General features: G+C 33.0%; 1 protein-coding gene across 5 annotated transcripts in view; it reads left to right on the top strand.

Moving 5' to 3' along the window:
* Wnt2 (Wnt oncogene analog 2) overlaps nt 1-11,773 on the top strand; it is a 236,748-nt gene extending 224,975 nt beyond the window's left edge. For all 5 annotated transcript variants that reach the window (XM_085812605.1, XM_085812614.1, XM_085812609.1 and 2 more), the window contains exon 4: nt 11,117-11,773. In XM_085812605.1, coding sequence (XP_085668731.1) covers nt 11,117-11,602 — 486 coding nt within the window. In that variant the 3' untranslated portion in view covers nt 11,603-11,773. The remainder of the gene's footprint in view (nt 1-11,116) is intronic.
* The last annotated feature ends 996 nt before the right edge of the window (nt 11,774-12,769 follow it).

The raw sequence follows: 12,769 nt of genomic DNA, 5'->3' as shown, positions 1-12,769 counted from the left end.
CAGATGATTCTGGTCTTCTGTTGAAATAGTAATCTCAGAGAGCTAAGTACAAATGATTAGAATTGTTGTCGGAGAAACTGGTCGCTTTCAGAAGTGCTCGCTATAAATAGACTTACAGTGGGTAGAAAAAGTAATTGCACACCTACATTTTTGTTTGCAATTCATGAAAAGAAGCATTAAGAAATAAATAAATTGGTATTACCAAATCAGAATAAGTTTAATCATCCAAAACAAACAGAAAAATTACAATAATATAAATAACAATGCTTTTTTGTAGCAAAAATTAAAATATCTCGTATCAAAAAAGTATTTGCACACCTGCATGAATACAAAAGAAATAAAATATATAAGCAAATTTCAAATAACTAATATTTAGTATGCATTCCTTTAGCATCTATTACAGCTTGTAATCTTGCTGGCATTGATTTAATTAAATTTTCTGTAACAGTAGGGTCAGTATTCTATCACTCTTCAATAAGGGCAGATTTGCTTGAAATCTTCCTTTTTCTCATTTTTAAATCCAAAGAATTTCATAAATATTCCAAAGGATTTAAGTCTGGTGATTGTGGTGGAGTGGCATGTTTTCTGGGTACGTTATAAAGCAACAACATACGTGTTATACCGGCAGTGTGCTTGGGATCATAGTCTCGCTGAAAATAGTACGAATTACTGATACCCAATTTTATTGCACTTTGTGGCAAGTTATCTCGCGCGTGTGTGTGTGTGTGTGTGTGTGTGTGTGTGTGTGTGTGTGTGTGTGTGTGTGTGTGTGTGTGTGTGTGTGTGTGTGTGTGTGTGTGTGTGTGTGTGTGTGTGTGTGTGTGTGTGTGTGTGTGTGTGTGTGTGTGTGTGTGTGTGTGTGCGTGCGTGCGTGCGTGCGTGCGTGCGTGCGTGCGTGCGTGCGTGCGTGCGTGCGTGCGTGCGTGTGTGTGTGTGATTATGGCAAAGCCTCCAGGGCTATCTGCCTGAGAGGAGGGATGCCTTCGTGGAGGACTTTCTAAGGGAAACTGGCTCGTATACACGCTACACATGGGGAAAACCACGAAAACGCCCATGCAGCCAGCCCGTTCGCGGTATTCGAACCTCGGACGGAACTACCAGTGTTCAGCGACTTTACCGCTCGGCCTCTGGTGGGCCCGCAAGTTATCTCGCAACACATCAATACAGGTTCGAGCTGTCATATTCCCATCAATGAAACACAAATTATCAACTCCTTTGCTAGCCATACACCCCCAAATCATAACAGAACCTCCTCCATGTTTAACTGTAGGTAACATATTTTTGGTATGAAAAGCAGTACAAGGTTTTCTCCAAACTAATTTCCTGCCATCTGATTTAAAGATATTGAACTTACTCTCGTCGGAGAATATGACATTTTTCCAGAAATCAATTGGCTTATTGATATATTCCTTAGCGAACTCAAGTCTCTTCAATCTATTTCGTTTAGTTGTGAGAGGTTTTTTCCTTGGAGATCTTCCATAAATGTGTGCATCGTGCAGGACATTTCGAACACTTTCGGCACAGATTTGAACTCCAGATGTTGAAGCGACATCATTGGCTAAAGTAATTGCACTAATAAATGGATTTTTCGATGCTTCTCTTATGAGTTTTCACTTCATTCGCAGTGAAAGTTTCTCTGAGTATCCAGAGCGCAAATTATTTGACGTAGATCCTCTTTCTTTGTGACGTTTTATAACATACCGAACAGTAGAGAAGCAAACATGTACTTTTTTTACCTATTTTTCGATAACTTAGGCCATTTTCACGTAGAGAAACAATTTTTTCTCGCAAAGAAATCGGCAATTCAGTTTTCTTAGTTGCCATTACAATTTGAAATCGACAATCAACTGATAACGTTTCTACAACACCTCCTTTTATAGTCGCCTTACGTATGTTATTTACTGCGGGATGACTGTCAAATAATAGTATAAAAACTCAAATTCGCTAAAGTTGAGTTAAGTGTGCAAATACTTTTTTGACATAAGATATTTTAATATTGTTGCAAAAATATTTTTTATTAATATTATTATATTTTTTGTAATTAATTTAAATGAATAAGCTTATTCTATGTTTTAAATGCCAATTTTTGTATTTCTTAATTCATTTTCTTATAAATTGTGAAGAAAAATGTATGTGTGCAAATACTTTTTGTACCCACTGTACAGTCTGGGCACTAAGATTATAACCTTAATATTATTATGGGCAGCAGCCTTAAAGTATTCCGGAGAACAACCAATTTTTATTAATTTTCTAACACTAAATATGAATGGCAGTTGAAGTTTTAACGATTAGTCAGAATACAGAAAATTTAATATACATACTTTGAAATAATCATAAAATCAGTGCTTATTTCGAAATTTTAAATATTCTACGCATTTTCTTCTCTGTGTTTGCCAGTTAGAGTCAGGGCTTATATTTGAATGAAGCCTCACTGGCTCAAACATTCTTGGAAAGAGTGCATCTTCTGAACTTCTTGCATATGAATTAACAAAACTGCACCCTTCGATTAGAATTATCTTCATGAATAACATAATTTATTCTTAGAATGTAATTTCTCCAATGACAGCGTTTCAAAATGCGATGGACATGTGATTTTTAAATTCTTATCTCATTACTCGCATGCCTCGCAGAATTTTCTTTCAAATCAAGCAATATGATGCCATTAATTTTTCTTGCTTTGTGAGGCTTGCTACTGTTCTACGGAACATATTTATAAGCCTTTTAAACAGGTTCCTTAAACATCAAGTAATTAGAATAATCGCAAGTTGCTTGTAAGTTTAAGAATTCTGTCCTAAAATATTTTGGACTTAACTCAATTTTCAAACTTCCGTTTGCACTTTAGGATAAGTTTACTTTCTTCAAAGCTTAGTTCACTATTTCTAATCAGTTAAATCCGAAAGCAAGAAATTTAAATGAGTTATTAGCTTTTATGTAATGTTTGGAGGACACCCTATGCGTTCAATTGAATTGTTGCTGTTGTAGGGGCAGAATATGAAGCCTATTTTTGTGCAATCTGCTAACCAAGCTAAGGATGTATAACTACGCTGAAATTAAAATATTTATTTTATTTTTATGAACTATCTGAATGAAATATTTTAATGCATGTTTAATTTATGATATTGGGCAATTAAAAAAAATACTTGTAATTTATGAATTAATTTCACTAACAGATATAACATGAAAGATTAACTCTCCAAGCTTCCTTCGGCAAATTTGACACCTCGCCGTTTCCCAAATGCTCATTAAATGATATGAGTGATAGAGAAACATTGATATTCATAATACCGACTTCGAGAAAGAAAAATCTAATTTTGTATTAGAATACTCAAAAATTTCAACAGTAACCCATTGTACAGAAACATTTTAAGAAGCGCAAGACAACTATCCATCAATAATAAAATGCTGGAAAGAAAATTATGCAACTTATTCACAAAGCTCCTGCAAGTCAACATATCGTGCTAGCAGAAAACATAACATGCTACAAGCAGCAGTCTGGTCTATGTTAATATAAGTATCTGCAGGGTTAATATAAGTATCTGTCTAATGCAGGGCTTAATTTTTAAAATTAGAAATGCCGGAACCCTATGGAAGACCGTCAACAAAGAGGAACAAGAGTAAACAAATAAATAAAATGACTATTAAACTCATTAATAATTTTTAAATTAAATATGTAATTATTATCAAATTAATTAATAGCTATTTAATTAATGTTTATAAATTGTTATTTAATCAATAATTATTATATAATTAATTATAATTTAATTTATAATTAATTATTTATTGAAATAATTAAAGATTGAAGTAATTAAATAATTAAAATTAAATCAAATGTAAAGAGATAAATTGAAATTTAATAAGCGATTTTTAATATAATTTTATTGTTAAAATACAATTTTTTCGAAATAAAATTTCTACTGAAATTGTTATTCAATTACATAAGAGAAGTGCAGCAGCCTTCTTATTCAGGGCTCCGGTGCGCTCCGGCTAGAATTATGATTTATTACAAAAACTAAGAAGCACCGGAGCCAATTGCTTTACAACACTTTTATCATCCTATATTTAATGTCTTAAAATGTTATTCATATTTTAGTCAAATATTTTATTTTTGAAATCGCAAGAATCAAATATAATAAAATTTTAAAAAATTAAATTAAAAAAAATATTAAATAGTACTATTCGGTTTCGAGGGCCGTAAAAAATCGCCAAACTATTGTTGATGCCAATGCTGCCAAAAATAATTGCGGCAACCCTAACGCAAGAAAGGAAGTATAATAGTAAATAACCATGTAAGATTGGTATTTTAATCTAGATGAAAGGTTAATTTCATGTAATACTTTTTTATTATTATAATTTATATGAAAAAGGCTAAACATGACTGAATGGAAGCATAAGAGTAAATAACTATTTCAGATCATTATTATAATTTATATAAAAATTGCTAAACATAACTGAATGGATGCCTGCGTCGCTATTTCGCTACCGACTTATCGCTAAAGCATAATTTCATTGTTCAAACGTAATTTTCTATAATGAATGATGCCTTTTCTTTGAAAATATTCTCGGTAAAGTGCAGAATCGCTTTCTTATTTGTTTGCCGCTTTTTACAAGGGTAAAAACAATTGGATTTTTGTCAATTTTCTTTTACTTTTTAAGTGAAAATAGGTCGATGTGTACATAGATAAAGCCAAGGGTGTGCGCAGTGCCATTTTTGCGCAATTCTGGGATTTTTTTTTTTTTTTTTTTTTTAAGTGAAAATAGGTCGATGTGCACATGGATGCCGAGTATGTGCAATTCTTAAAAACACGTCAAACAGTGGGTGATTCTGCACTTTACCCAAAATGCTGTTGTCGACTTTTCGTCATGGGCAATTCCCAAATTGTTAAATCCATAGGATATTAAAAAAGGATTTAAAAATTAAACTAGTATTTCAATGGCGTCTTAAGAAATACACAACTATATAAACTTACGCAATCTGAAATCAGCGCTAACGCTAGATTTGGCGCGCTGTTAAATGGGCGCGTTTGCTAGATTTGGCGCTTTTGCGCATACATTTTCGCTGCAATTTTTTACGGTCCTCAAAACGGAATAGTACCTATTAAATTTTATTCAAAAATTTTTTTCTTCTTAGTGGCTTGCTCTCTTCCCCCCCCTCAGGCATTCTGCAAGTATATTAAAAAGTATCTATCTTTTCGAGACATCTTGGTATATCTGACATTAATTTTAAATAAATTTATCGCTTTCCATTTCAAAACGGTCCACAAATGGCCGCTGAGCGGTGAAGTCGCTGAATACGGGTAGTTCGCTCCGGGGTTCGAATCCCGGCGAACGGGGGCTGGTTATATGGGCGTTTTCATGCTTTTTCTCATGTGTAACGTGTATAACGAGCTGGTTTCGCTTAGAAAGTTATTCACGAAGGCATCCCTTCTTTAAGCCAGATAGGCCGGCTTTGCCGTAACTTAATAATCCAAATCAATCCATTTCATCCGTATTTGGTCAGAGCCTTTATCAGTCTTTACAGGCTAAGCATTTTGAAAATGTGAGATGAAAGGAAAGACTGGTTTCATTAAGAAGGAAAACGTCTTTAGTTGAGACGTCTTTAACGTCTTTAGTTTCGATGTACGATTCAAATTATGCATAAATAATAAACTTCGTAAAATTTGGTGCAAAATTTACGGAGAAATTCAAAATTTTATATTGGCGCTTTTTTTTAGTTTGCGCCAAAAATAGTTCACTTGGCGAACTTCTTAATATATGGCAACCTATTTTCCTGCTCCTTACACCCAACTTCCTTGAAGTAGATTCCCCTTTAAATTTTTGCTTTTCCCTCTCCCAATTTCCTTCTTTCCTTCTACATTTGTTTTCAGTGCTGACACAAGAAACTTAAGATTTTTAGATTGTTACACTTCCATAAATTTTGCATTCTTGTCAATTTTTTTAAAATATCAGTTGCATTTGACACATGAACCAAAGTGTCAACGTCTTGTTTGCAAATGCGTTGTGAAATTAAACATCAAACGAACTTTTCTCAGTTTTATACAATTAAAGGTACTATTCCGTTTTGAGGACCGTAAAAATTGCAGCGAAAATGTATGCGCAAAAGCGCCAAATCTAGCATACGCGCCCATTCAACAGCGCGCCAAATCTAACGTACACGCTGATTTCAGACTGCGTAAGTTTATATAGTTCTATATTTCTTAAGATGCCATTGAAATACTAGTTAAATCCTTTTTTTTTTTTTTTTTTTTTTAATTTTAAATCCTTTTTTAATATCCTATGGATTTAACAATTTGGGAATTGCCCATGATGAAAAGTCGGCAATAGAATTTTGGGTAAAGTGCAGAATCCCCCATTGTTTGACGCGTTTTTAAGAATTGCACATACTCGGTATTCTTGTGCACATCGACCTATTTTCACTTTTAAAAAAATCCCAGAATTGCACAAAAGTGGCTCTGCGCACACCCTTGGCTTTATCTATGTACACATCGACCTATTTTCACTTAAAAAGTAAAAGAAAATTGACAAAAATCTAATTGTTTTTACCCTTGAAAAAAGCGACAAACAAATAAGTGAGCGATTCTGCACTTTACCGAGAATATTTTCAAAGAAAAGGCATCATTCATTATAGAAAATTACGTTTGAACAAACAACAAGATGAAATTATGCTTTAGCGATAAGTTGGTAGCGAAATAGCGATGCAGGCATCCATTCAGTTATGTTTAGCAATTTTTATATAAATTATAATAATGATCTGAAATAGTTATTTACTCTTATGCATCCATTCAGTCATGTTTAGTATTTTTCATATAAATTATAATAATAAAAAAGTATTATATGAAATTAACCTTTCATCTAAATTAAAACATCAATCTTAGATAGTTATTTACTATTATACTTCCTTTATTGCCGCAATTATTAGGGTTGCCACAATTCTTTTTGTCAGCATTGGCATCAACAATAGTTTGGCGATTTTTTACGGCCCTCGAAACCGAATAGTACCCAATTAAATTTAAATTAACTTAAAGCAGACGATAATACGGCGACGTTAAAAATTTACTCTTACAAAATATTTTTAAAAAAAAGAAAGAAAGAGAGAGGAAAAAAGAAAGAAATTTTTAAAAAGTTAAAAAGTTGAATAATATCGTCTATAATTTTTTAAAAAATAGCTTTTCATATAGTATCAATAAATATTTATTACGCATCATTGAGGGAAAAAGTTTCAAGTAATTAATTCTCCGTAAAAATTTATTTGAAACTTAAGGTAGAAAATAGCTGTGGCAATTCACTGTAACAAAATCCATAAACCACATTTGGCGTCATTATCGCTCAAAAAAAGATACCAAATTTCAAAACGCGCAAATATGTAAATTCGTGTATATCTTAGAAAATTTTGAATAAAAAGTCTAAATTTTTGCAGGTGTGCTTAGAAATACACCTGCTTTAAGATGATGGTAAAAATTTTATAGGTTATAATTCAAATTTTTTTTCGAAAAATATATAAAAATTATTTTAAAATACAAATTTTAAAAAACAAATCATAAAAAAATGGGTGAATTTTATTTGGAATGAACCTAAATATCGAAATGTGAACGGAAGGATCAAGAAAGTTTAATAAAAAATGAAGTATTAATAAATATATACCAAATTCAATTAATATTGAGGAGCTAAAATTTTGATAGCTAATTTTTTAAAAACTACTCGTGCGATTTTTACAAAACTCGGTAGTCTGGCATAACTTGAGTCATAAAATCGAAATATGGAAAAAAATGGCATGTCATTTCAGAAGAAGTCCCATTTTATGTCAAAATACCTATGTTAGAATGGTGCTATATATAAATCTAATATATATCCTAAGTCGCGCTCTCGAGACATGGAAAACGAATTTGAATTTCGTCAATCGACCCAGTAGAAGGGGAGATATAGAACTGTCTTCCCCCCTTATTGTGTGTACATAGTTAGCCTAGCCAACATATTCCAAAATGTTGGATTGGCCATGTTAATGCGAATCATCTACCACATGTTCTAATTTCCTAGATCATCCGTTTTGAAGACCAAAATGTTCATTTCCTTCTTGCATGGGACTTAAAGAAACAGAAAATAAAAGCAAGAATTGACTCACACTATGCTAAGTGTGGTAAGAGCTAAACTATAATGTAATTAATCTGCCGTGTCATAAGTGACACCACGAAACAGCTATGAATATTCGTAGAAACACCGAGCGTTTATGTTATATCTGTAATTGTGAAATAAATTAGTTACAGTCACAAGTGTTTTCTTTCTATGCCATTCATTTTGAATTATCCCTTCACGTTGAAGTGATAATTCTTATGAATATCTGCCGCATTCTTGCATAATAAAGGACATTTTTAACCATCACAAATTACGCGCTAAGCGCAGAAAATTTTTTAATTTTGTGTTTTTTCTCTCATTACATGGGCACATCTTAGTTGCTGCGTTTCACTTTCTCTTCATCGAACATGATTTTTTTGGGGGGGCGGGAGATTGTGCCCTATTAAATTTTCTGTTCACTAATTACAGACATTTTGTACACCATTCACATCTACAGTCTGCAAACTGCTGATCTAACGTCAGACTAGAGTCAGACCTAATGTCAGACATACATGAATGCAAAAACTGTAACACCTCTTAAGATCAAATCAAATAAAAAAAAATTTTCTACTCAGTAATGCGGGAGAACAAAAGGGAAGGAGAGAAAACATACTTTTCCATGGGAAAAAAATCACCTATATTACTATCATTCGAACAAAGAAGAAGATTTACATGGAACAGGAGCCTTTCTTTTTAGCCAACAATTTTCTTTCTTTTGAATCAAAGCGAATATCGCATTCTTTGTCATTTCTATTATAATGTTTTCTGATAATACGCTACTGCTATCACGTGACAAACGCTATAATCTCGTCCCAGTCATTATGCATAATTTGCATACGTATTCTTTTAAGAGGCGTAACGTTTTCTGTTGATGTCTTCATCCCTTTCCTGGACTCGAAAGAAATTCTTTCGTTATTTATTTATTTATTTTACCTGCCACTCGCTCAGCGCATTTTCTGTTCTATTTGTGTAACTACTCTCCAGCAATATGTCCGTTAGTACAAAGAACGAGAGGGAAATGTTAAAGATGAAATAATTTTTTTTTTCTTTCAAAATAAGTAAATACAAAATTATATAGTATTTATTTACTGTGGTACGTAATGTACGAACCTAAAATTCATTTGATATAAATTACAGCAACACTAATATTTCATAATAATTATTTGGGTGCATCTTTTGGAAGATAAATGTATTCTATATTAGTTAAAAAAAACTGAGAATCAACTGATTAATATGAATAATAAATTAAAGAACTGGGAATCTGTTTAATATGAAAAATAAATTAAAGAACTGAAATTCAGATGTTAAAATATGAAAAATAAATGAAATTGGTAAAATATGAAAAATAAATTAAATTGGTAAAATATGAAAAATAAATTGGTAAAATATGAAAAATTAATTAAATTGGTAAAATATGAAAAATAAATTAAATTGGTAAAATATGAAAAATAAATTGGTTAAATATGAAAAAAAAATTAAAGAACTGGGGCTACCGAAGAGCAAGAGTCTTAAGTACTGGGAATTTACAAAGGCTGCTGAAAAGATATTAGGTTTGGCGGTATAGAGACATTTGTCCTACTGCATAAATACATGGTAGTGTAACATAATGCAACAGTCCAAAAATTTTGGAAACACAGCATTGTAGGCATTTCTAACATCAAACCTTTCTTTCCGAAGTGCCTTTATAAAACTTTTGGAAAGCACTGAATATTCTGTCTTCTTCTCTTGATAGAATCGTGTCTAGCGGAGGCTGTCCAAGATTTCTAAAACTTTCATTTCCTTTAAGATAATCCATCCGTTTATTATTGACGGGACTCAGAAAGTGTTGCCATTGTGCTAAGCATAAGATATTTAATCTTCCACAGGACGTAGCAAGTAACCATTTCTTCAATTAGTTTCTAGTCAAGTGCTTTAACAGTTTTCAATTTTAATTATCGTTAATTAATTTAACAGTTTTTAGTATCGTTTAAACAGCTATTTAACTGATACTAAAATGCCACTATTTATATATGAGAACAACCCAATTCAAGGTCAAAGACTGATCTTCATAAAGTGAAAACATCTGCCAACAATTCTTTAACGGGGCGTCATCAAGAGATGTCTTCACTCTACTATAGCCCCGTTCACATGCAACGCTCCTTCGCACAGCTGCCATTAGTGAGAGGAGAAAAATGAGAAAAGAAAGAGTTTTGTCTTTAGAACCCGTTCAGAAGACCACCGTCTTCCTTCCCTTTACACCTAAGCTTCTGTGAACAATCACGTCTCCGAATTGGCAGATTTCTAATACTGTTTACACATTTTTAACATTGTTTACTGTTGTTAATTTTGTAATCTGTACTTTCGCAACTGATACCTGAACTTTCGTAATGGTTCCTGAAAAATATATGCTTTTTAATTATTATTATTATTATTTTATAAGCTGTTATTTAGTTCACTCTTGGTGCTTGTCGCTATGGTTACTAGATGGTGATGGATTTTTAAACTGCTTCCTGATAAGGTATAGAACTCAAACTTTGTACATACACTGCTTGTGCATGTGGTGTCATGCTTTTGATTTTTAGAGGATTAAATTTTTTTCAAATTTAAAGTTCAAACGATATTTTTCAAATATTAACGAATAAACTGAGAATCTCAGAATATTATAGTTTGCACCATAACACACTGTGGAGGAAAAAAATTAAATAAAAATTTTAGTGTAATTTTTTTAAAAATATTTTGGGAGAATTTTTGAAAGTCGTTCATATTTTTAGACTTGACGCCCATTAATTTTAAAATTTCATATCTAAAAATATATCAGTTACAAACTTCCGACATTTTCACAGCTTATAAAACAAAGTTTTCGCATTTAAAAAATGATAAAGGAAATTAATTGGATGATTTTTTTACTTTTTTGAAAGATATGCAATGAAGCAGAACACTTATAAAGGCACCTTTATGAAGATCTCTGAATTGCAGACTGTAATTTAGTGACTCTTTGCTTGCTTTAGTAACACTTTTACTTCTTTTTCAGGCAGTCAAACACAACCTCAAGACGGAGTGCAAGTGCCACGGAGTGTCTGGATCATGCACCATGAAAACATGTTGGAAGACCCTGCCTCCTTTCGGCCAGATCGGGGACTACCTAATGAAGGCTTACCGCTACTCTAAGAAAGTGGTCCCTCACTGGGGACCTCAAAGGACTCGCAATCCTATAGCCCTCAAGCTGAAGAAGTCGAAGAGACCCCACAGGAAACCTAGGCCACGAGATCTGGTGTACATCGAAAACTCGCCTAACTATTGCGAAGTGGACTTGTCCAAAGGGTCTCTTGGAACAGTCGGTCGAGAGTGCAATCGATCTTCTTCAGATATCGATGGATGTGACCTATTGTGTTGCGGCCGTGGTTACAATACACACCAGTACACTAGAACGTGGCAGTGCAATTGCAAGTTTCATTGGTGTTGCTACGTTAACTGTGATGTATGTAAGGAGAGAACAGAGAATTACGTATGCAAATAAGGAACAGTGAAATTTCGCTCACATTCCAGAAGCTTTTTCTTAAAGTAGAAGATGCAATGAAATGAGATTAATGTTTTGAGGTTCACTAGGACAAATCGAAGCAAATTGTTTTCATATGTGCCAGTAATGTTTGCAAAGGATATTTTCTGCCTAATAAAATACTCAGTAGGATTTTATTCTCATTAGAAATTGGACTGAAAATTCAAAATACCAGTTGATTCCTTAAGGCACCTTTATGAAAGTGCCAGTAACCTTATGCAGATCACGAAATTAGAATCCTCTATAAGATCAGCTTTTAACTTGCTAAAAGTAACCATCATAAAACCACGGGCATCTTCATGCGTTGCTATTTCATTTTAAAATGCGAAAAACAATCTGACTTGCACAATGGTGCCGGCACCTTTATGCACGCTTACTATTCACCAACTTACATAACAAATCTTTGTAAAGATGCCTATAGTTTTATGAAGGTCCGTTTTAAACTTAGAAGAAACAAAAAGGCAGTTTTCATAAAGGTGCCAGTGCCTCTCGCCATGCCACTCTTATAGGATGTTAATCATTAGGAATTTATTTTACTGCTTTCTTTAATAATGCAAATGAAAATAAAGTTGTCTATTCTGTGGGTACCGGTAACTTTGTGCAAAGTGGCCACTATTAACCAACTTAAAAGCCTACATAAAAGTGCCTGGCGTAAAACTACCGGAACCTTTAAGAAGATAAGATTAAAAATAAAAACTTTATTAAGATGCCACTCACTTTATACTGAATAAAAAATACTGTGAAATTAAACGCTTGATTTTTTTCCTAGTGAAATTTGAGAAAAATTATCTAAAAATAATTTTATTAGAAACAAAGGTAAAACGTGCTTGTCATTTCCTTTCCCATGTTCGCGGGATACTGACTAAGAATTTTCTGCAATTTTTTAACCTCCCTGTAAGCTTTTCGGCTATTTCTTATAGTTCTCACCCTGCTGAATCCAGCTATGACATTTATTTCTCACTATCGCATTAACTCGAGGCTTGATTTCTACAGAAAGCCGTCCGGAGAAGGTGAATAATAAATAATTATAAACTGAAATTGGTACTTCTTTTATTATAGCGGCCTCCGACATTGAATCGCCAATCAACCGAGATATCTCGCCAAAATCGGCTGCATGTTTTTATAGCA

The sequence above is a fragment of the Stegodyphus dumicola genome, chromosome 1, assembly GCF_044657685.1.
Source record: "Stegodyphus dumicola isolate Sdum_Otavi_A_Nest chromosome 1, ASM4465768v1".
Classification (NCBI taxonomy): domain Eukaryota; kingdom Metazoa; phylum Arthropoda; class Arachnida; order Araneae; family Eresidae; genus Stegodyphus; species Stegodyphus dumicola.
The sequence above is the reverse complement of the archived record's forward strand: the minus strand, read 5'-3'. Positions and strand labels throughout refer to the sequence as shown.